This window comes from Eutrigla gurnardus, assembly GCF_963514095.1.
Source record: "Eutrigla gurnardus genome assembly, chromosome: 7".
Lineage (NCBI taxonomy): Eukaryota > Metazoa > Chordata > Actinopteri > Perciformes > Triglidae > Eutrigla > Eutrigla gurnardus.
Window position 1 is genome coordinate 6,327,039 of NC_139921.1, and position 25,719 is coordinate 6,352,757.

Sequence of the window (25,719 nt, forward strand, 5' to 3'; positions counted from 1 at the left end):
TTATATTAACAGATTTTTTTGTTAAATGCCTGGTTGAATTTCTTGTCATCATTTGTTGAACAAATGTCATATTTGTGTTTCCTGTGGAGTCCGGGCATCAGTTTGCTTTTGGCTCTATGCCCAAACCACTGACAATCTGTCATGCACACTGGCATGGAAAGAGTTTGCAATCGCATGTTGTTTGCCAAATGTTAGTAGAAAACCTAAATTCTTAAAGTGATTTGTTTTGGAGGAAGTCAGACGGGTTATGGAGGGTATTCACTGCTGCTCCGTGAACGTAGAAAACCACCGCTCCTCTGGTTTGGTTCGGCCACCAGAAGCTGATCCAGATCCCACTTGAATGGTTGTTTATCCCTCCTTCACTTTGTTATGATCCACACAACTCTATCTTCTGTACAGTTTACATTCCTCTGAGCATCACCCCAGTCACACTCCAGTGATTCTGCAGGAATCTGGTTTGAATTTGATTCCTTTCTTCGAACCACGAGGTTCGATGTGCAGCTCCATAATTCAGCCCTGTGTGTGTGTGTTGTCACAGTGCAGTGGTGGCATTTAATTGGAAAGTCATTTTACCTCCACTACCTTCTTCAGTGTGCCTGAAACCGCCTCACCTTTCTCCTCTACTTTGTCTTCTCCATGTGGAAAAAACCTCCGATCCTTTTAACATGTTTCCCACCTGTCGTTAAGCCTGGAGTGTCAGTGAACTGGAGTTGGATTACAGACAGGCAAGAGAGAAGGCAATTTAATTAATGTTCAGGGAATATCACAGAATTGAGAAGAGCACCACTTTACAGGATGTACTTTCCATCTTGTGAACATTCATGGATGGTTGTTTATACTGAATATGTTCTTCTGAACAGCAAACCAACGTGTAGCTGATAGTTGATTGATTTCCTGTTGACGTTCATTGAGCTACAAAATATAGATTTTAAGTCATGGAAACCCACTGACTTGTATTTAAATAATGAAATGACATAAAGAAGTTATAGTTGTTTTTAGGTATACAATTACATAACTATAAATCTAGCTGTCACTTCAAAATGTGATGGGATGCAGTTCTCAACAACCAGATCCAACCAGATCAAAAAGGAACAACAGAAGCTCCATTTAAGCTCCATTAAAGGTCAACCATCTTTCCTTTATCTTTTTTGTGCAGACTATGATCATGGACAAGCAAGGTGGAGGAAAACGACCCGATGATGGGCGAGCGTCACCAGCAGCAACGGAGAGGGAGTCGCTGATTCAAGAGAAGCACCACTGTGAAGCAGAAGTGACCAAATTAAAGGAGATGATGACGCAACGTGACAATGAGATCAGTATCCTTTGACATGGAGCATCTTAGGTCTATTTTATACGCTTTGTCAATAACTTGTCTCACAAATGTGTGAGTTATTGGGTTATTGATCACTGGGCTATAAAACACAAGTAGTGTGGCTAAATTTGCTCACTTCCTGTTTGTGTAGCGAGTGAGATTTCTTCCACAGAAATTACTTTCAATAAGAATGAATGTTTTAACATTCTTATACACAAGTCTGTAAAGTTAACATACTGTACATAAAGAAGTGCTTGATATGCAGTATAATATTAGACATGTCACAAAGCTCCGTTTGGTTTATGTGAAGGATGGCAGGACACGATGTAAAACCATCACCGTCACGTAGTTCTTAATTTAGTCCGCCCTTACTGTCGTTCTGTGTTTCCATACCAAACAAAGGACCTTCCTATATGAAAGGAAAGGAGATTACGCCGACCCACAATTCTTAGCGAGGGCAACATTTAAAGAGCCGCACACCTCGGCAGTTCATGAAAACAAACGATATGTGCATTTGCATATTTAACATTGACTTTCATGCAGACATAGTAATTGGAATTGTGTTGATAAATGTGTGTGGGCAGTGATAATAATTAAATTATATTTTTATTTATTTCAATCATGTTACAAATGTTTGACAAAAAGAAACTAAAACCACAAATGAAATGTAAATACAGCAAACGGTCAAACAGGAAGGAGGAGCTGCTGGACCTGAAGCCGGTCAGTGAACCAGCTGTTTATAAAACCAACAACATGTGGAGAAGTGGACGACAAGCTTTTTGTAGTCCATTATTGTAGTTTCTCCAGTGCAGACGCACGTCAATCATTGGTGTGGATCATCAGCTCTCAATCATCAGCAGCATTATAATGACGTAGCTTAGTGAAAGTCCGGTCGGATTCTCTGAGCACCGCGGCCGACTATTCCTAAATCCTTTTGAGTTCTCCTCTCGCCTTTCCTTAACCCTGTGACGTTTTCCCCAGAGGTCAAGGAATAGGAGTAAGGAATAGGAGTTAGGACCTTATTTTTTGACTATTCGACTGCACCCCATGTTTAATCAGTCACAGCTGGAATCACCACTGTTGCTTCTTTGTAGATGTTGTGAAGTCCCAGATACGCCGATATCTGTCCATAAGAAGCAAACAACTTTTAAAACGCTTGTTTTCTGAATGGAGTTTGGTCGGCTATGCTAACACTCTAACGTCATCTAGACATAAATACGGCAGCGACCATAGACAGTCTCTGGTTTGTAGTCCGGTCGGGTCTCTGTACTGATGTCATATGTTATCCTAGAGCTCTGGATGACTACAGACCACGACAACATTTTATGTCTCCCTTTCAGATTCGGTGACAACAAGTGGAAAATCTCAATGCTGAAAGGCTTTCAGGTATTGCCATCTTTGCATTGACTTTGTAGATAGGCTTCGCGTTCGGTGTGATCACACCGTCAAAAGTCCCCAAATCTTGTCGCCTCTGCAGTGAGACGTTTTTCATTGGCATTTCCTGTAAATGACCCTTCTTCTTCTTCTTCTTCTTCTTCTTCTTCTTCTTCTTCTTCTTCTTCTTCTTCTTCTTCTTCTTCTTCTTCTTCTTCTTCCTCTTGACCCTTATTTCAGTGCATGTGTGATGGGGGCTTCAGCCTGAGTCTGCAGCTTCAACTCCTCTCATTGAAGCATTGATTCAGTAGGCAACCTGTTCTGGGTTGGATCTGATCTCCCTTACTCCTACTGTAGTTTATAGTCCACAACATTGATTCTCTGTCGCAGTACCTGAGCCTTGTTGTTGCAAATTTAAGACGATGATGATGATGATGATGATGAACGCTCATCCATTTTGACTCCATCTGGCTGGTCGGGGCGCTGCAACGTTGTAGGGTTGAACTGAAGCAGATGGTGGCATTCCAAATAGATTTAAAATGTGGGAGAGGTCTGCAAAAGTAAATTGATTCTGTGTGCAGCCTCATAGTTTAATCACACTTACTGTCGATAGTCAAACCTTCATTAGCGGAAAAGTTAAATAAAGTAAATCAGCCTGTGTTATTTTATGGTCGGGTTACAACACTTCTACCGAAGCATAGATGATGAAATGTAAGTAGTTCATCACCAGCGCCCCAAAATACACATGAAATGTTGTTTTAATATTTATGTTCCAATAGATCTTCATCTAATGACGGCCGTTCATCATAATTACTTTTAATCCTAATTATGGTATTAGAATTTTGAATATGATATTTCTAATCGCTTTATGGGATTACTCCTACCTCAGCCCCTCTTGCTCCAGCTTGTCATTAGATCACAGCGCATTAGTCGGAAAATTGAGACGTCTGCTTGATTATTTCGCCACAAAAACCTCCGCTCTCCAAAATCAACAGAATATTATCATGCAGATATTTCACACTAGTATTTCTTGGATCAAGTGGGTGAAATATGAAATCCTCTCCTCTTTGTGGATTTTTTTTTTCTCTCAAAATGGAATTCACTGGTTTTCACATGATGCAGACGTAAGTGCCGAATTGGCTATTGTGCGTGTTAAAGAGCGCATATTTTGGCCAGTTTTGCGTACGCTCTACTGACCATATTCCTCAATGTTCTTTGTAAATAAAGTTGCAGTAGCCTAAACTGTCAATCCCTCCGTCAGGGTGGTCTGTCTGCAGCCTGTAACACTATAGTTGGGGTTGACCAAACCTGTAGAGGTGACATCATTTCCAGTCAGAGCCCTAATAGCTATCGAGATTCAGGCCATTTCTACAACTTAAGCTTGTATCCGCCAGCTAATCACCATGCTTTCCATGTCTGTAGAACTGTCCGCCCACCCCCCATCTCTGCTAAAACTCTTACTGGGAGCCAACAGTTCCAGTGCTACAGGCTTACTGTTCCCAGACTGACGCCGAGTCTTCACTGGGTTAATTACGCCAGAGATTCCTGTAAAGCAAAAGGTTGTATCTCTACCCACGGGCCCTGGGTGTTCATGCATGGTTGACTCTGCAGGGGAGTGGGGCACCTGGTAATGCTTATTTGACTCTGCCAGAGCCATGATGCATCCACCATTAACATGATGACAGAGCAACACGAGGACTAACAAACACTGCTGACTTGAAAGAGCAAACGTTGCATTTGCATCTGTAGTGCCATGTAAAAGGACAAATGATATAGTTCTTAGTCAAAAACTAAATCTGCTGGGTCCGTAATGGCCCATTCGTTCTGTCGCTAACTTCAGAATACAATGAATGGCAACTAAAGAAAATCCATCACAGCACAGGAACACAGGAAGAACAGGCTGGATGATGAAATAACCAGAAAACAGGGTCACTGGATAATATTAATAATACATTTTATTTGTTGCTGCCTTTCAAGACACAAAGCATTTATAAAAACAGAAATAAAAGATCGGTTCACTGGATGATAGTGAACCGATTAAACAGAGACAGAAGTATACAAAAGAGCATGGTCAAAATCAGAACCGGGTCAAGAACACTATGGAATAAACAGAGAATAAACTTCTGAACGTTCACCGAAGCTCACGAGACGAACACCGAGGGAATCACAGAGACTAAATACACAATAGGGAAAGCAAGATACCGAGACACGGGTTTAACTAATCAGGGCAGAGCATGTGATCACACACAGGAAGATACAGCAATGAGAGGCAACGGGAAACACGATCAAATCAAAGACAAAATCAACAAAAACCCCAAATCGTAGTGTTGTCGTTCCTTCATATCTTCATAGGGAGGATGTGATCTCGTGTTGCACCGCCATGTTTCTTCTACAGTGGAACCGACAAACAAAACCCTGGTGAGCCTTTCACGTTTTTAGTGTACCTGAAGGCCACCGTAGTTCTCCGACACACTTGGAAAGGGAGGGGCGATGGGGTGTTCATCTGGTTGCGATTTCACTGCTAGATGCTTCACATTTACAAGCTGTCGTATTAAAAATAGAAGCTGGAGGGCAGATCATAAGCACACATTAAATTTGTAGCTGCTCTCACTAAACAGGTTGTTATTTAGCAACACACTCTGAACTCTTGGTCCCAAATGGTCTCGTAGGTGTAAATCTTATCTTCTATTGTAAGCGATCCAGGGACGTAAAGCCACAACGTTTTCAGCTAGAAAAGATGAATGGTAATACTCACAACTATCAGATTATTCAGTTTTATTTTCCCTTGGCCCGCATTGGTTGTAGATTGCGTCCAAGAAAGTGTTGGCCTCTACTCAGTCATAATTGCAACAGTAATAAGGCACAGAAGTTATCTCGCAGTGTGTTTACTGCATTGGCCAGGCTTTCCTGGATCGCCTTAACAACTCTGGCCATTGTTCAGTGTGATTTCTTACATCAAGTCATCGGCGCTCCAAATTCCACTCGATCTGAATAATGCTGCACAATTTATTGCTCAAAGATTTAAGCAAGCAAAAAAAACCACTTCTGGGTCTCATAGCTGTACTTTCTGGGCTGGAGATGTGTAGCTCCTTATTTTTGAGCCACACAAGAAGCTTCACTCTGGGGACTTTAGTTCACCAGTGAAATATGTGGATCACATCCGGTGATCCCCTGACCACTCAGCCAGTGCCACCAGCAGGTTGACATTTTCTGCTTTATTGATGGAAAAGGCTGTGGAGAAAATAGGGAGGCAGGGAAAAGAACTTTGCTTTGTGTTGCAGTAAGTACATTTAATCCCTTTTAAAAAAAGGAATTCTATCCTGACTTTTCAACACGTTTATGCCGTTGACCTAATAGGTTCATTGATGACTCTAAATTGCCCGTAGGTGTGAATGTGAGTGTGAAGGGTTGTCTGTCTCTACCTGTGATAGACTGGTTACCTGTCTGTCTCTACATGTGATAGACTGGTTACCTGTCTGTCTCTACATGTCAGCCCTGTGATAGACTGGTTACCTGTCTGTCTCTACATGTGATAGACTGGTTACCTGTCTGTCTCTACATGTCTCCCTGTGATAGACTGGTTACCTGTCTGTCTCTACATGTCTCCCCGTGATAGACTGGTTACCTGTCTGTCTCTACCTGTGATAGACTAGTTACCTGTCTGTCTCTACATGTCTCCCTGTGATAGACTGGTTACCTGTCTGTCTCTACATGTGATAGACTGGTTACCTGTCCAGGTGTACCCTGCCTTCGCCCAATGACAGCTGGGATCGGCTCCAGTCCCCCCGCGGCCCTGAATACAGGATAAGCGGTAGACGATGGATGGATGGACCTACTGTGGACATCGCAGTTTAAAAGTTGTATTTGTATGTCTCTTAGTCTGGTGAAACAGGGACTCATCAAGCTTGATAATCAGCATTACTTGCTGGTTGATTGTGATTGCGTGAGTCGGCTGTGCAACTCATCCAGAAGCAGAAAGCAAGTCGTCAGACAGATGCAGCCACCAGTTCAGGTTTTGCTGCCAGCTGCACACTGTTTTAGCATATATGCAAATGAGTGCTGATTAAATGTAATTACCTAAATCACTCCTTTTGCAGAACGGAAATGTTTGCCTGGTCTTGGACGAAGCTAATTATAGCTAAATGGGCTTATGTGTAAATGTTTTGAAGCAGGGCCTAAAAAAAGAAAGTTAGTGAATAATGCAGGATACTGCATTTAGCTGCACTTAGTGCTCTGTTGAATCGACAAGTTATGGACGACTGGCTTTAGTCTAGTTTTTCTGATAGCACTTCACATTATACACTGACCCTGAAACTCTGATGTGTTGGATTTCCAAACCAATTGTGGGGATTTGTTTTGGAAACAATATAATAAATACAGTATTTGAAGCAGATCATGTCCCATGTGACACCATCAGTCCGTTTATTTATTATACTTATTTCACCTTAGTTTTCTTAATAAGGAAACATACCGGCTGTTTGCCGTTGCTATGACAACAAGTGAAAGCTAGCGCTAGCATTTACCCCAATTGCCCGATCAATAAACACCCATAAGATGACAATTTGGCCTCATATAAAATAAACCAACAATAACCATCAACATCATCACCCTAAGGACTTTAACGAGGCGTTGTGATGTATTAATTACAAAAATAAATGCGACATTCATGGGATTTTAGCTAGCATAAATGCCGGTTGTTAGCATCGTGATAAAGTAGCTAATTTGTGACTTTTTTTCTCTGAATATTGCCCGTCTCTCTTGACTTTTTTTTTTCTACAGTGGCCCTGATATGCCGTTGTAGTTTTGTGCATAAGGTGCTAAGAAAATAGGATTGCTTCATCATGCTGTAGCTTTTGACTCTTTGAATAAGCTGAAAGACTTTTTATTTGCAGTTTGGATCTTTGTCAAATGTTCCTTTATCTAAATTCAATTGGTTCAGATTCTTTTAAATGATACAAACTCAAAGTGGATTTGCTGTTAGTATTTGTTTTTGAGTCCACGCTGCTCACACCTTCCTCGACTGCTGTCATTGTGATCGAGCATCTTAAAGGATTTGTCATACTTGTATGGTACATTGAAATGGGAGCAATTTGTGGCACCGCCGAGGTTGGCACTGCACCTTTTGCTAGCTGTGGTAATTTTCAAGGCATTTCTTTATTTCCTGTGATGTCTGCTTTATTGGACGGTATAATAGAGAGTGACAAGAAAGATGAGATGGAGAGATGGAATGCACATCGTGAGCTGAGTCCGACCACATTTTGAGTGCATGGCATGTGAAGCAGCCCACAGATCTTACGTGCAACCCCGAAACGTTTTCATCCTATACTCGCAGTCGCTGGTGGTGTTCAGCGTAAATGAAGATATCAGATGCCAGAGATCTCAATAATGGAAAAACCTGGTGAACGGCAGTCTGAAGTAATGACTTGTATGAAACAATGACATAGGACCCACAGAAACAGTCATATTTCTCCGTAAAACTTGGCTTCTGTAGGTCGTTTGGAATTGTGTCGGCATTTAGATTTTGGCAGTTTTGAGAGAGCCTGCATGCTCGGTTTCATTGGAAACTGTAATTGGAGATTTGGTTCCTTGGTGTTATTGTTCCCACTGACATCCCCTTTGTATTGGCTGACAGGAATATAAATCAACGTCTCCATCTCCTTCAAAACTACGTCCATTCATCATCCAAAATAATGACATACTGACTCTTGTTTTTTTCTTCTTTGAACATGCCAAATTATCTGCTGACCACCACAGTCTGGCCACAAGTAGATGTCTGCTAATCTCATGATAGGGCCGAGCTTGAAGAACGGACTAATGTGTTGTCTCTAAATTATGGGTTGTGATTAGGCCATCAAACACACTTCCATTTATAGTGGAAAAACAGGCACGCAGAGCCGGAGCTGAATGCATATTTTATGAGCCTGTAATGTGTTATTCATGTAGGTAATGTAAAGGAAGATCAAACTAAACACACTTTGTTTTTACAAGGATTCTTCTTATAGAATAACTTTACCTGCTAACCTGTGACAAGCTTTGATTTCTTGCGTTCTGTTGACATCTTAAAAGCAATCTTGGCAACTTTCTATGAAATGGCTTGAGTGTATTTTTCTTTATACGTTTTTTCCCATGCAATTCCACTTCACACAATTACAATTTTCCCTCCATCAGCAGATCTGATTGCAAAGAATTGCCTCTGCTAGACTCCTGTTTTACAGTGAAAGTAGCTCGACATGTCATGAAGCCGGCATCAGTTTCATAATCAGATTTGAATGATCTGTGCTCTGCTATATGCGTTACTTATCATTAAAAAAACACAAATGTGAGGCCAGCTGTAAGCAGTCAGAGCAGGAGGCATGAAATCCAGAATAGTGCTGTCGAGTTGGAAGCAAAGTACCGTACATGGAAGTGAGGAAACGATTACAGTAAATTGTCCTAATGCATGGATACGTTGTATATGGAGACGGGAAACGTGTCATGGCAATGAAAATAAGAACAGGATCTGAGCTGCAGTTTTTGCCTTTCAGCCACCTCATTGAACCAACCTCAACGACTCGCTGTCACACTGAGGCGGCATGCATTCAGCCTCATCAGTGGAGAAGGTTTAGTCTGTGCAGCCTCTCTGGCTCCTCCTCAGCTCCACTGATTCATCCCAGACCGCCACATCTTCGGTCAGACTATCAACTAGATGGACGACGCGTCTCTGCTTCCTCCCATTTTTACAAAAGTGCAGCCAACATATCGGTAGCGTTTGGGGGCTGGAGCCGCGGGATCCAGGTCCCGCCCACTCACCCACCCAAACCAACCGTGAGCCGAGCACCACCGCAGCATGTAATGGTTTGTCTGCAAGACACCAGTCACTTTTAACTTTTTAAAATAACTAGGATGAGCCTAAACATAAACCTAGTCTTGTTGCCTATTTCAAAGAAATACAAACAACTTTTAAAATGCTTGTTTTCTGAATTTAGTCTGGATTGATAGGTGTTAGGCTAACATGCTACTGCTAACACTCCAAATAAGGTAATCGAGACATAAATATAGCAGCGACAACGTGAGTGGCTGTATGAAACAGACTGTGAATGCCATGTAGTATACACAGTTTATTTTTGAAACAACCATGTGGAAAGTTCAGGTTACATCTCCTCTCCATGTTGCTACTTCCTCCTTATCAAAGAACTTGAACATACATCATACTATTAGATGTGTAGCCTACTGAACTGCCTGCCCATTCTCTTATCCTGAAACTGGTCTCCATGTTTATGTTTTACATCAGGTGAAATAGGTGGAATTGAGTGAGAGATCTTCCTCCAAAGGAAAGACAGGTGGAGTCCTTAACCCAGTGCCTACAGGTATCCTCGTTAAGATGTTGAAGAAGGAGAAAAAAAGGGCCCAAGATGCTGCTGCTCAGCTTGCTAACATCTCCAATGACCAGAGCCTGGCCTCCCAGAATGCCTTGAGTTTGTCAGCATCGCCACTGTTGAGGGAAGGCAGCAAGGACACCGTCTCAGCTGACCATGGAGGACGAGCTATACAGTACATGAACAGAGGTACTTTAGAAGCTTTCTTTTTCCCCAGATGTGGTGTTTTAGCACTCTAAGCAATGCAAATTAAACTGGGACATAGTTAATATGTGGTGCTGCTATTTGTGTCTTCATGGCTCTGTTACTTCAGACCTCCCCAGTTGATGGAGGGAAACACATTTACATGATGGTTCAACCAAATTTCAAAAACGCATATATTTCCGTAAACTTAGTGGTATCTAGTCATGTAGATCGTCCTGGTTTTATCCCTCTGGGTTTAAGATATCAGACCTCCTCAGTTGTAATGAAGGCAGCCAACACCAATGTGGACTATTCAGAGTGTCTGGAAGAAGATGGTGCTAAAAGATGAGAACATTGTGTCCTTTATTATATTGCTAAGTTCTCACAACTTACATGAACCTGAAACAATCTGCATGGTTGATGACCAGCCTTGTCTCCTAAAAATCACCTTCCCATACAACAAAACGCTGCATCATCAATTACATTTCAAGGGAAATATGTTTCTAATCAGTAATGTAATGAGTCTGCAGAAGCATATATTGGGTAGAAGGTTGGGTGGATGCATGTGTCAGCACAGGACTTTCACCCAGGTGGCTGCCTTTCATGTCCCATGTAAAACCAAACGTCCATGCTGATTCATTTTAATTGAGGTCCATAATAGTAACATAACAAGTGTATTTCAAGCCAAACCATAATGTTTTTACCCTTTACTTTACTGTTTGTGTTGTCGTTTGTAATGTGGGTGAGCCAACCCTTTGGTTCCTTTCAGCAGCATTGTGGCTCCGTGGTTCATTGGGTCATTGTCATCTCAGAGCCAGAAGGTTCTGGGTTTGAACCCTAGCAGGTGTTGGCGTCTCTCTGTTTTTGTGTGATTGTGTGTGGTGGGTTTGGTCCTCAGCGCTGCCCTGTGGCTGCTTCCTGCGACTGAACAGTAAGAATGGGTCAAAAGTGCAAATGAAACACATTTTCACGGACTCCATTTAACATGACAGTCCGTCTCTCTGACCTGGAAGAAGCAGGGAAGTTGTAATAAATTAGGCGCTAAGAGTATAGACAGGTGATCTCTCTTGAGTGGAATTTGGTCATGCTGATTGTGTGTGTGTGTGTGTGTGTGTGTGTGTGTGTGTGTGTGTGTGTGTGTGTGTGTGTGTGTGTGTGTGTGTGTGTGTGTGTGTGTGTGTGTGTGTGTGTGTGTGTGTGTGTGTGTGTGTGCATGACCAATCCTTGATTTCTGGGTTTTACTGCAGAGAGTCTGACATCCCAGGGCTCCCTACGTTATTTCTAAACAATGCCATCAGTGGGATTTCCTTTTCGAGGTCATTCAACTGGCCCAGTGTAATAAACATTAGACAGTGCAGTTTATTAAACCTGCAATTTGTTGCTGATTAGAAGTTGATGAGTTCAGAACCTATGGTACTTAGTGTAACCTGAAGCAGAGACCAGGGGCCAAGAAGGCTTCAATGTAAACACGAGAGACTATTCGGACCGGACCGGCATAACAAACCTGACACCGTCGGTTCCATTTAGGAGCAGCATGTCAAACGAAAAGGAATCGCTAACAATTTAGTATTGGATGACAAGGATATATCTTATATAAGTAGAAATGCTGGAGGATATTCACACATGTTTTTGTTGGTTTGTTATCTGGCGAATAGAAACATAGAAATCTAGCAAATATGATCTCATTAAACAGAAGTCTGTGAGTGTAAAAGGTGGTCTGGACTTGAGTGTCATCTCAGTGCTGCTGTTTTGGTTATCTCCTCTTAGTTTGGCCCCTTCAGAGGGTTTAGATCATAACGGACGTATGACGAAGGCTCCGAGATGTCAGAGTTAGAGGCCGAGCCTTCAGACTGCTGCTGCTCCCGGACTGTCAGTGGACGTTCTCTCTATTAGACATGAACTTGGTTTAAACGCAACAAGAATGTGGAGCCAATCACGCTTTTCAGATATGCTCCCCGGCCAGCGGCAGCATTCATTTGGCTTTTCCTGTTTCATTTGGGTTAAGTGGAGCCTTAAGTGTGATGATGAACCTGAGCCCTTATAACGAGCTCGGTCATAGCCGACGGGCACGCGGGGTACGAGCCAGCAGCTCATCACACTGAGGCTGCACTGCTGTCTCTGCTCACCGCAGCTCCCTCATCCTTGTAGACATTTTTGTGTAATGCTGCCCGGTGCGGTAATAAGGCCAGCAAAGAGGTAATTGCAGACAGCGTCTCTGAAAGAAGAGCCTATTAAAAAACAAACACATGTTTGAACTGGGTCCAGTCAGAATTAGTAAGCGAATCAGTCATTCATCGAGGGGACGACGAGGAGCGCTGTGATGGATGGCTATGTAGCTGTGGTTTCTTAAAAACCGCTGATAAATGAGGTTCCATGTGTATTAGTCTCTCACAATGATATGTCATCTAATACAGAGCAGGCATGATCATTTGGGTCATCTCACCACATTTATCTTCACCTGCCCCCACAAGCCCTCCCTCTCTGAACTCATGGCCTTCATCACCTCCATGGCTTCTGCGTGGCATCTGCTGCTACAACCACACACGAGAGGCTATTTTATAACGCTGTCTGTATGTGTGTAAGTATACGATCTAGTGGCCCCCCGACCAGAAACCTAGATACCTGCATGACTCTACAGCTGGTCATTCAGATATCAGATTAAATCCACGCATTGAAATATTACATGTAAATAATCTGGCATCATAATCACATGAGAGGACACGTGTCCGTCAGACTCACAAACACAACAGGCTCTCATCACAATAGAGTTCCTGAGTTCTTTGAGGACTTTTAGGACACCCAGAAAGTCAGCAATACCACCCCCAATGTGGATGGATGGCTCCTTCCCATATTAAGTGATGGGTTATTACATATAACAGCCTACACATGAACTAGGCCGTTAGATGATCGTAGTGATCCAGACCTTGGCTGTGTAGCCCTCACAATCACTTTCACATTTGAATGTATAACTGCTAACAGCGTGGACGGTGCCGACGCTCACTGTGTCAGTGTCAAGGGGAAACATCACAGGAAAGGCACATGACATAACCGCTTGTGTTGAAACACAGATTATGGTGAATTATGTCTTTGGAGTTTGCTGGGGAGAGGAATGTCTTCAATACATACAGGCATCTAACCAAAAACACATTTTAAAAGAACCTACTCACTTTGAGATGAGAGGAAGTGTCATTTTCTGAAAGTGTGTGAATCACGCAAGGGCTTCGCTTTAAAGCCAAAGTTCAATGGTCTTCTTTCTCTGCCTGTTGATCCTCCATTGTGAGTCAGCAGTAATGAAATGTACCAAACACTTTAGACTAGAGCTCACTCATTTTGAATTTTTCTGCGGGAATGTCGTCACAAACACGTAGATCCTAATTCTGGGCAAAGCAGCAAGAACAAGCACTTTCATTAGTGGGTCACATGATCAACCACCATTGTTTTAACTCACTCTTTGATAAATAGTAACTTAAAGACAATTAAATAGATGGAAATGTTACGGACTGCCACTTTAAAGTCAATATTGGTATATAAGCGGTTCTCAAAGTGGTGCTAGCGATCCCTTAGATAGGAGAACGTTTTAATCCTAACACAGATGTGAATTTGTACTCTTAGAAGTCCATCCATCCATCCATCCATCCATCCATCCATCCATCCATCCATCCATCCATCCATCCATCCATCCATCCATCCATTTTCTACCGCTTATCCTGTATTCAGGGTCACGGGGGGGCTGGAGCCGATCCCAGCTGTCATTGGGCGAAGGCAGGGTACACCTGGACAGGACGCCAGTCTATCACAGGGCTACTCTTAGAAGTCATCGGAACTATTTGTATTCTAACATGTCAAATTAAATGCTTCAGCCGTGTTTCATAGTGATAAACAGAAATGTTAAGATAACATGAGATAATCCCACAGTGGGTAAAGTTGTAATGGTATTTAATGTTATAAAAGCCACTTAGAATAGAGGGGGATTTCATTCAAAATGCATTTGGACTCATCTTAACAGTGTTTATAGCTAACTAACACCAGCAAGCCTAGTCTAAATACCTGGATTCATTATGGCAGTTTAAAGCTTCCATTAATTACATCAATTTAAAAATAATGAACTAATTGCTGTGTCAGCATCGTGTTTATTTTGCCCTCAAGCTAACGTGGCTGGAAGTAATGGACACAAGATTCTTGTTTTATTGGCGCAAAGGAAATGCACTTTTTAATGATACAGCACAATTTTATGAGTTATAGCAAATGATTTAGCTGACCCCCTGACAGAATGCCGCTGACCCCTGGAGGTTCCCAGGCCCCGCTGTGAGAATCACTGCTGTACATCATCGTCCATTTTGTTAGGGAATCATTTGCTCCCCCCCCGAACAAAAAAAGCTGCAGTCCCTTGCTAGCAGTTACATGTCCGGTCTGGAATGTTGGTCCACTTTTCTCACACTTCATGAGAAACGTCTCGTTCTGCTCTGTTTGCAACCAACACTGTGAGCGGGACACGCACGTCCAGCTCCATCAGCTGTTCACCAGCAGGGGAAGCTCAATGCTGTCCAGAAGGCCTCGGCACTTTGGGAACAGAAGCTTCAGGAACACTGAGCAGTTCCAGGTGGACCAGAGAGGACACCTCACACACCTGGTGTCCGGGGTTTCATCAACTACCAGCTCATGCTATAGTGTCCCATGTTACATTGTTACATGCTGAAGAATATATGAAACATAATTGACTTATATGCTTCACATCTGGATCGCCTATATTTCATGACCCAGTTGGAGACTCATAACCAAACCATATCCTCACATTAGATCATTGTTCTTTACTCTGTCCTAATTCAAAACAAATGCACTCCATTTCTCCTTCCCACATGCCCGATGGGTCGCTGACTGTTTGTGTATGTTTTAATTTAGGTTAAATCTGCGGTTTCTGAGCCTCTATGGTTACGCTGAGGGTAATTACTGTCCCCTGAAGATTAACTGTAAATGTAATGATGATGACCTTTCCATGGAAACCATTCGTGCTGATTGAATGGCGTATAATCGACTCCACTCTTTCCATAATGCATCCTTCTGTACTGGACGCTTGGCTTTGCCAGCATAGATCAAACCGGGAACATTAGGGAGATTTTCATGCCTCCTCTTGTAGCCGGAGGAGTTCTGTTTTTGGGTCGTCCGTCTGTCCGTGTGCAGGTCCGTACGTAGGTTTCGTTCTCGTGGACCAAAGGCTCAGGAAAGCCTCGGAGGGTCTTGTTTGGATGAACTGTTTAGGGTTTGGTGGTCAAAGGTGACCTCACAACACATGTTTTGGGCCATAACATTCATGTGTTAATTATGACTGTTTTATAATTTGGTTGGACTTTGTCTGGTTGGTGGAGACATACAAGCACATGGTGGCAATTAAATGTTTTGGCATTGTGAGTTCCTCAGAAGAGGATTTCTACGATGTGAACTGTAAATTGGAAACTGATCCGAACTCCACAGATAGAGAAGCACAGTGTCTTCAACATTGTTTTAGTATAAAAGGTTCTGTTAGGCTGTTGGACCAGGGACCCTTTACAGGTAACACGACTCAGCATACTATTTCTACTCTTAGATGCCAATGGAACTATGTATATTCTAAAACATTTCAACCTAAATATTTCACACATTTTCAAAGTGCTAAACAGAAACACATTTCAATTTGAATCAGATTAAGCTTGTGAGATAATCCTTTATTAGAGCTGCAGCATGTCTAATGTTTACTTAATACTATTATATCCCTTTAAACAGAAGCTCACATTGACAGCATTTATTGAGCTGTAAACGTTTTCAGAAAATGAACATTAGCAAGACTGGTATAATGAATCTCAAACTGACTTTCAGTTGTTGCTTCGACTTCGAAACAATGAAGTCATTCCTGTGTGTCACGTTCATAGAGTTTCCATTGACCCAGAGCTAACGTGGGTTGGAGTAATGGACACAATGTGCTCGTTTTATTGACGTACATTGTTCCATTTGTAGATAGATGTGCACTTTTTAAAGATAGAGCAGCATTTTATGATTTATAGCTCATTATCTTGCAGACCTTTGACAGAATGAACCCTGGGTCCCCGGACCTCACTTTGAGATCCTCTGCTCTAATGGATGGACAAGGTGTCCCTGTTGTAACTCAGCCTAGAGAAGACTTGTATTAAGCTCACAGAAAGTGGACGGAGACTTGAGACTTATAGGAAGATTTAGATCTTACTGTAAATCCTGCTTGCATGTAATGAGATGCTGATGGGTCTAGCAGGCCTTCCTCATGTTTCTGTGATCTAAGCAGAAGCCGAAGACACCTCGAATAGTCGACCTTCCCCTGCAGGAGGCCACCGTAGAAACACGCTGCCTACCAGAAATGCTGCTTTTCTATCAAGCACACAACATGGAACAGTTGGTGTCAGACCATTTTCCTCTGAGAATGCAATGGAACAGTACAGTCATACCTCTGGTATTTCATTTTGAAAATTTGTTGAAGCAATAACAATAGTCACAACAACATATTCCTGCCCTGTTAAACCTCTGTGGTTTGTCAGCACTTCAAGCACGGAAAAGGAGAATTAGGAAAGTTGGCCTTCAGCGCATCTGATCTCATTACCCCACAAACGATGTTAGTACAACATAATATGATGTCATATCACTCTTAGATATCCCTGGAATGTTGCTTTTTACAAGAGCCGAATGGAACGCATTTCCCCTCAAAGCGATTTGTTGAGCTTGGCTCTTTTAATGCACCATACCACTGTGAGATGCCTGCTGGTTTCAATCAAGACTTTCCCAAAATAAAGAAACAACATTCCTGACTGTCCTGTGATAAATCTCACATGAGTTACTGTCCTGTGTATGTCTTTGGTTAGAACAGCTCCGTCACGAAGATCCACACATTAGTGGGAAGTCATTGTGAAACGTTGGGTTTTCACTGTAATCTTGCCAGATGAATGCTGGTTTGTATGTATTCTATTATAAGATTATGTCATAGACAAGCCATACAGTGAAAAAATGTTGGTTTGTTGGAAACGCAGACCAAGTTACTGTAAATGTGATGTGTCAGGTTGAGAGAGGGCTCCGATAGATTAGATTTATCCGCGGTTGATCGAGAATGAAAAACCAAACTCGCTAAGCTTCAGTGTGTCACCGCAGAGCGACTTCATGTTTTTGAGTATGTGAAGAGTGACAACACAGACTGAGTACGGCATGCTACATGTAGCAGCTCATAATAACTACCTGTCAACATGATTCAGTGTCTACGTATCATCTTGCCCTCCTTTAGGAGCAAATGGGTTGATTTCAGGGCAGGCATTTTGACATCGGGAACAGCAAATGTGTAATTAATAATAATCAGCAACTTTAATAACCACTACCTTCAATTTACTGTAGGTGAGCCACTTGGCCCTGGTAGTGTGCTTGCCAACAGCCATCAGGAGGTTATTGTTGGGTTGTTCTTGTCTGTTTGTCAGCAGGATCACAGAAACACTACCGGCCTGATTTTCATGAAACGTGCTGGAAGAATGTAGGATGGGCCGAGGAAGAACCATTACATTTTGGAGCAGATCTTCATCGAGGGGGATTGCAATCAACATTGCAAGCATCCACAGAGGCCCTTCTAGTTATTAATGTTATTTGTTAACCGGTGCTGGTGTTCAACCTGTCTGCCCACCATGATAAAGTCAAAGATTGGTGACCTTGGAGAAGCTTAACCAGTACATAAAGCCTTGGTTTGAAGTCCAGATTGTCCTCAAAAATGAATCTGTGAACCCACTTCCAAAAGTCTTGGATCCCCGGGCCACAGAGACCCTCCAAGCATCCATTTCTTTGCCCTTGATGAAAGGCCCATGTGATGTGCTGCATTGGCCCGATCGAAAGACTTTAAATAATTAAATGAAGCCTTGTGGCCGGTTCCACATGCCATAGTGATGCCAGCAACAATATCGGGATTCTATTGGCTATTTCTAGGAAGTGTTTATAGCTGCAAATATTACCAGAATGGGAATATGCAGTCGTTTGCAATAACATCTTTTGTTCATAGGCACACACTCGGTGTGAACCACTGTGTTTAGGTTAATTCCTATGTCAAAAGTATTTGAAGCAGATGTATGGCACTTTTCTCATTAAATAATATTACAAGCCTTTAAAAAAGCAGCAGGATGCTATGTCCAAAATCATGTTGTTTCCTTACATGTGGCAAGTGGCCAACGTGAGATGGGTGGCATCTGTCATGTGATGCTGACAGGCTCAGAAAGACTGTTTATGTTTGTGTAACGTCCTCTTTAAACAGTGAATGAGGAGCTAATAGTCCTTCACTGGTGTCATTAGTAATGGTGTGGAGGTCAACTGTATCAGTGGGGCTGTGGCTCACATCTGGCTACCAGATTGGAGGCGAGGGAACAGCTCAGGTCTGACTGTTCTACACAGCAGGACCTGATGCCACCTCCATCACTTGTTAGGCTGATCCTATGTATGGTAGGTTTAGCTGGTTCGGCCCATGTGTTTCCAGCATGGACCTGGTGATATGAGCACTTCTTGTCTTAATGCTGGGTGTGTTCCTCTCAGGTCCACAGCTGTCTATGGGAAAGCAAGAGGCCTTTGAGACCTTCATAAGGGACCATGAGGACCAACTGACCCTGGAAGACAACAGAGAACTGCTCAAACAGAGGTGAGTGACCAGCAGCACACGTTATGATGCATTCACATCATATTATTATGAGCACTAAGCCATGCCATATGTTTGTCTTTAGCTCATTGAATGCTATTTTCTTTGCTCTTCTTCTAATGTCCAACTGTATTTATAATCACTTATATTAATAATGTTCAAAATGCATACTGCTTTACAATAATACATCATTATACACTATAAATCATTATATAATGAGATAATGTTGTGGACATTGTTCCCATCTTTTATTGTTGGTTATTATAATGCAATAAGTTTTTTTTTTAAGTGAAAAAATGTCATCAGTGTCAGAACACACAATCATGTTTTACTTAAAACAAACAATGACCGATTAGAGTAACTTATAGCCACATTATAACAGTAATTATAATGCATTATAAAAAAGTGTAAATGCAATGTAAGTGTACAGTATGAGCAGATTATTACACATAAAGCTGTTTATAATGCATTATATTTGGGTGTCATTGAAAGTGAATGAAAACACAATGAATGTTAAAGCAGACAAAGCTGTGTATAAAGCATGAACGTTGGCCGTTGAGGAGAACTTAGAGTTAACTCTGTTAGAGCTGCTAGCTTTTAAAAGTGTGTTGATGTTGGACCAGAATCAAGTCTAGTGACTGACTGTTCTATATGTTTTGAGTTACATGCCACCACACATATAATACATGTTTTATGCAACACTTATTGTTATTCTGCCACATTCACTCCATCATTTAATGCCTTCCTTCTTTTGAACAGGTCAGCTGAGGCCAGAAGAACCGGGGAGAAACTGAACCAGGCTAAAGACCGAATGAGTAAGTTGTTTCAACAGATGGAAGTTACCCTTCGGAAATCACATTACATTCAGGAGCTGTGAAAACATAAAGTTCTACATTCCACCATCTTGATTATCCCAAACAGAGGCTGTGGTGCTAAAGAGCGCTGATCATTTCTGTTAATGTTCTCTGGGTCCTGAAAGGCAGCAGCCTACCTGCCTGGAAAATCTTAATGAACAGATCACCGTTGGGGTTCTGTTTCCCTGGACTGGAGAAATGTCGCTCAGCACATTCCTGAACTTTTCCAGAACCGAGAGGCATTCTGATTTCCACCCACCTACTATAGTCTCCCAACCGGTGCTTTTTACTAGCCGGGCTCAGGCTGTTTTATGGCCACTCTGTAAGCACACCCTGTGTTCTTCTCAGCAATGGCCTTGACAGGGAGCTTTACTTTGCCACAATGAGGCCTGACATAAACCTGCAGTCGATGCCGAGTAATCATGAAGTTTACCTCAACGTTTCTCTACATATACATGGATGTGTATCAACAGTCCATCAGCAGGGAGGTTAAGATATGTTACTCAAGTAATACTGTGTTGTTGTGCTCCCCTATCTAGGCAGCGTTCTGTGAGACTTCTCCAGAGTTCTGCTCATCCTTTCCCAGTACAGAATATAACGTGTCTAGTGCCGTTGGGCTCCTCAAACACTCAAATAATACACAACAGGGAGGATCAAAAACAGCAGAAAGGTCATTAACGCCTAACTTCAGGTGAAGTGATACTTCCATACATTAAAGTTAGACCCAGCATGCAACTGTTGGCCACATCACTTTAGGGTCCTATCTGATCAGTTTTCACTTTTGTTCAGATTCCATTAACAATTTTCCCAAATTCATTGTTTTTCTTTTCATGAATTCTGTCTTTTACAATTCAAGCATATTATGTCATCAGAAACGTGGTCTTATCATGTGGTAAATGAATACAAGACAATATTAAAAAATCAATGAATGTCAATGAATTTGATGTATTCCAACATCGTGTGTGTATATATATTGACGAGGATATTTTACTACCCAACCTGCTCTCATGTTTGGTCACTGAAAAATGCATGAAATAAGACTAACCCAGCCACAGGATATTAGAGACTGTAGTGCACACATCACTTCAGAAACCTGGCTTCAAGCTATTGCACATGACAGGCGGAAATCCTAGATGAAAGTAGAGGTGAAGGCGCTGCCCAGAGCCAAGAAGCTGCCTTTCCATCAGGTGAAGGAAGCATACAGCATGGCCAGAGCGGGACTGAGAGCTGGCATCGGGAGAGACCTCGACAACAGCAACACTAGAGATCCGTGGCAGGCCATCCAGAACGTCACGCGGTACAAACCATCATGTGTGCGGTCGCCAGAAAGCATAACCCCGATGAGAGTGAATGGGAGACAACCCGATGAAATCCTAACACCCTGGTTGTGTACTAAGAACCAACCAGCTAGCTGATGTCCTCACTGACATGTTCAATACATCAGTGAGAAAAGCAAGATCCCAGTTGGCCTGGACCCTCACCAGGCATGCACTGGAGTTATTAAAGCTTTACTGCTTCTGGACAGTTATTATTTGTAAAATAATAAAAGGGGTCTATTTGGAACGGGTCGATTGCTACTTGCAGCTTTCTCGAGAACTGTTCATCCAAACAACTTCAAGCTGCTCTTCCTTGGAGGCGTACGCCATAAGCACACGTGGACAGTGTTTATGTATTAATCTCAAAGGTTTCAAACTTACTGGAAGACAATAAAATGAGATGATTTCACATCCATAGTGTGTCAGATAGTGAGTTAAGCCAGAATACTATGAGGCAGATGAAAAGAGACATTGTTTGGCAGTTCTGTGTGGGGCGAGTTGAAAACACCTTGAGGCAAACTTTGTGATAGAATGTTTATACCATTTTAAATGTAGGCAGAAAGCAGCTCTGTTACAGTAATGACAGTAATTTAACAGTAAGTTGTTACTTCCAACCCTGCTGTGTGTGTCCGTTTACTGCGTGGTTGATATTTACTGTATAGATTTTTAAAACATGAAGTCAGAGTACCAGAAACTCTATTCATCAACGCATCATAATGAGTTACACGGGCCGAGTTAAAGACAGTCCTGTCACCACACGGTGACAACACGTTGAAATGATTTCACTGCAGTTTGGTCGAATTTTCCAGTAAACTCAAAACAGCTAAAAATGTGCCATTGGGGCTCAATCTGGTTTGCATTTACTATTGCAGGCTACATTTATGAATTTCCCTGGACTGTGTGTGTCTGTGGCTCATTTCGCATGCCATTGAAATGGCTAGGTTTGCCTCACACCAGTGGCTGGCATCCTCGCCGCCTCAGATCACGCTTGGTGGTTTGGTAGCGTTCGCCTGTTACCCTCATACACGCCAGCATACACTTATCACCATTGGAATTTCAGATTCTTTTTTTGGAGCATCCAGACCGTGAGGTGCTGACACAGCCTTGTATCAGTTCATGTCATTGATCACTCAGAAATCAGCTACGACATCATGTTGAATATTAGCTCTTCGAGTGTATTCCGTGTGGGTGGAGTATTTAGAAACGGGATCTGACAAGATTTAACAGTTGAATTCTTCAACTTATTCACATTTGGAAAGATACCCAAAAACCATCTTGATGCTGTCAGATATTATTACATTGTTAGGTGCGTGGGGCTGCATTCTTCCTGGATGAGAGACGGTGTTTTTAGTGGAAGGTGGTTGCCTCTGCTGGATGGAAAGTAGTAGCATAATGTTTAGTGTGTTTCCTTGCCATCTTGGAAGCCCTTCTTGGAAATTGTACACTACCTGTGTCTCATGGTTAATGTAGAACATGGAAACGTTTGGCATAATACAGACGAAAGCTCCGCGCAGCGTTTTCTGATGGATGTACCCAGCGTGAGGGTCGGTAGCCCGGTGAAAGGGAGAGGCGGTAGCCCGTGGAGACATGAGCGTCTAAACATTACCCTGGTTTACAGTATTGCTCTTGGCCACCGTGCACACCTCTGGAATCCAACCCCACTGGAGGAGCGTATACGTTCCAAGCCCTTAGGTCCAAAAAGTGCAAGGATATATATTTATTCAGAGGGATCAGCGATGCACATCTTCTACCTCATGAAAGGTGTAGGGCGGCTGGAAATGAGCAGCGTCTTGATTTCTCTGCCAGATGTGGGGAGGTTGTGCAGCACGGTCTAAGATGAAGCATCTGGTAACCGCTTTGGTATCCCACTTTCATCCTCTGCTCACCTTTGCTGAAGTGACCTGAAGACGCAAAGATTTCCAGATCGATTTCAAGGAAGGTCTATCGGAGCCTGAACCGAAGGTCGTTGCCAAGGAGATGTTCGCAGAGCACTTGAGAAGGAATAAATCAGCAACAATGAAGCTTGATTTCTGCATGGCATGTGGTCTTTGTAGCTAACGACCACTAGATTTCAGTGGTACTCAAAGTAAAGAAAACATTCAGAGCAAGTTGATGAGTGAGGGATTGCCTCTGCATCGAATGGCGCTATAGACAGTGGGTGCTGTAACAGCCGTTTGCACACATGTGCAGAGTGGCAGCTACTGTATTAGCTTGGGTAACAACACACACAGCGGGAGTGTGACTTCATTCTCTGCTCAGGTCGGCATTACTCCACTGTATCTTCACATGGCTCATAGTTGTTTGCCGCTATATTGATTTTGCACCTTTCAAGATTTTCTAGATTTTCAAACAACTTCGTTCCCCATGAAGACTTGAACCGACGCCCACCCAGACACTGAGAAGCTGGATAGTATGTGTGATCCTTGGATCTTGAGCTCGCAGTGGTAATGTGCGGCATATCACATTTAACCTCCAGGCCACAAAAATCACCAAATATTTATTGAGGCTTGTAGCTTGACACCGGCCCCTTAAGACGACGGCGAGTCTCCCGGCGATGTGGGGGGAAACCCTGCCTGGTTTGGACGGGGTTTTGCTGTCGAACCCACAGTCTTGTCCTGGAAGGGGGATCGGAGCACTCAAGTGCAATGACGTATTGCAGTCGGCACACCGCACGCCGCTTTGACACGTATGCAAATGAATCTTTCATGGAATCTTTCTTGTCATTGAAGGTCTGAAATGCTGTTCTTTGGACTTGGATGTCTGTAATGTTTGAGTCCTACATACAGTAGGTATGGCCATCAGCAATCAGTTTAATCTATTCAGATTGCTTTATACCTGCATTGTCATCTAGGATTAGCATGAACCATATCCAGTTGTATCAGGACCCTGACAAATATAGATATATCATATGTAACCGCCTGGTCTTTGGGGGTTTGAAAAAGCTCTTGTATATCTTGCTGTTCAGTGTATCTGGTATGTAACGGTTCTGTTGATGGTCTTATTTTTCTTGTCTTTTCCTACTCTCAGCAACACAAGCCATCAGTGATCCTGCAGTCCAGAACCGGATCAAGCAGCAAAACCACTTGGTTAGGTTTAGGAAAAGATCAAGGTTAGGTTTGGGATCAAATTAAATGTGTTTGTTTGACGAATGATGCAAGGTATGTAACCAATGTTAGTTCAAATAAGCCAACGTTGACTTTTGGTTTCACAGGGGAGTGCCATCTTTGTTTGACCCCTCCCTCCACCCCGACCTCCCCCCCTACATGGACGTTTACACTACGTCACCTGACTTCCTGAGCAGCAGCCATGCAAGTCCTGGCTCACGATTAATTTAATTCAATTCAATTGTGATTATAGTGTCATATCACAACAGAAGTCATCTCAGGACACTAAACACATTGAGCAGGACTAGAATACACTCAAGATTTCCAGAGTCAACACAATTTAAAAGTCCCAACATCACCCAGGGGCAAGCGTTAGAAACAACTGCCTTAATAGGCTTTTAGGCAGAAATCTGGTGCAACCCAGACCCTTGGGTTCCAACTGCATTTGGTGTTGGTAGCAGTATAGTAGTAGTAGCATTAGCAGTAGTGGTGGCATTAACAGAAGAGATAGTATCGATTAACTGGGTTATTGATACATTTCAGTGCATGACTCTTCATCAGAACAGTGCGGCCTGCAACTAGTCGGCATGCCTATGGAGCGGTGATGTGCGACCAAACGGAGCCCTGTGACTCCTGTGACACGGTGACTTATCCTACCAACGACGTCTTCCCACCTGAAATGCTTGAACATGTCTCCCGGATGCTGAAAAGGCTAATTATTGCAGCATGTGGCTGGCTGGCGTTCTTTTCAACATGGCATGAACGTGTTATTGTGGAAGAAGGAGCCTGCACATCCGTTAGTTACGGGGTCATGTTCGAGAGAGTTGTGTCTGTTGGGAGACTCGGGCTGCCCACCTGACCACATTGTAAAGCCACAGGGCGTCTCAGCTCATTTACATTCTCAGCTCCTTTAACTGCAGACTCTGTATGAAAACACATGGCCTTGAGAGGAGTTCCCAAAGCCCGCTTCACGCTCCTCAAGCTCTAGGAAAAACGGTGTCATCGCGGGCACAATGCGTCCATGTGTGCCATTTGTATCGTTTCACATCATCCATTCACGTCTCCACTGTCTGCCCAAACCCCCAATAGTGCGGTCTACGAAGGCAGTCTGTCAGGAGTTTAGAAAGATGAGCTGCGTGTTGCACGGGCAGATTGCAAACAGTTTGAAAACATTCATCAGTGGGAGTTTTGCATGAGCTCTGAGGCGATGTGAAACTCTCAACCTGGAGTCTTTAATAATAACAATATTACACTTTACTAATCTCTGGATCTCCATAAGAGGCTGCGCTGTGCTGGAGGTCACTTCAGCGGGACAGATGTTAGTCTTAAATGCTTTCAGTGTCTTCATCTTCTCTTTGACAGAGCGAGAGCTGGGTTTTATAGCACCAGGAGAGGTGTTGCATGAAAAGGTAGCTCCTTTTTTTTTAACTTCATCTGGATTTCTCGTTTCAGGAGCGTGGACCTCGGCTTTTAGATTGGCGACAGGATCGTATTACAGCACCACACTGTCTCCATGTATATAAGACCTGGGGGATTACTGGACCCCGCCACACGCAGGACTGCCATAC

The 25,719-nt window shown here is 42.8% G+C and overlaps 1 protein-coding gene across 2 annotated transcripts in view; it reads left to right on the forward strand.

The window, feature by feature from the left end:
* Positions 1-25,719, forward strand: part of kif6 (kinesin family member 6) — a 59,130-nt gene that overhangs the window by 26,201 nt on the left and 7,210 nt on the right. For both annotated transcript variants that reach the window (XR_014597453.1, XM_084013737.1), the window contains exons 12-15: positions 1,157-1,316; positions 10,033-10,230; positions 18,778-18,880; positions 19,637-19,692. Coding sequence is in view for 1 of the 2 variants with exons in the window: in XM_084013737.1 (XP_083869863.1) it covers positions 1,157-1,316; positions 10,033-10,230; positions 18,778-18,880; positions 19,637-19,692 (517 nt within the window). In the remaining variant the exon portion in view is untranslated. The remainder of the gene's footprint in view (positions 1-1,156; positions 1,317-10,032; positions 10,231-18,777; positions 18,881-19,636; positions 19,693-25,719) is intronic.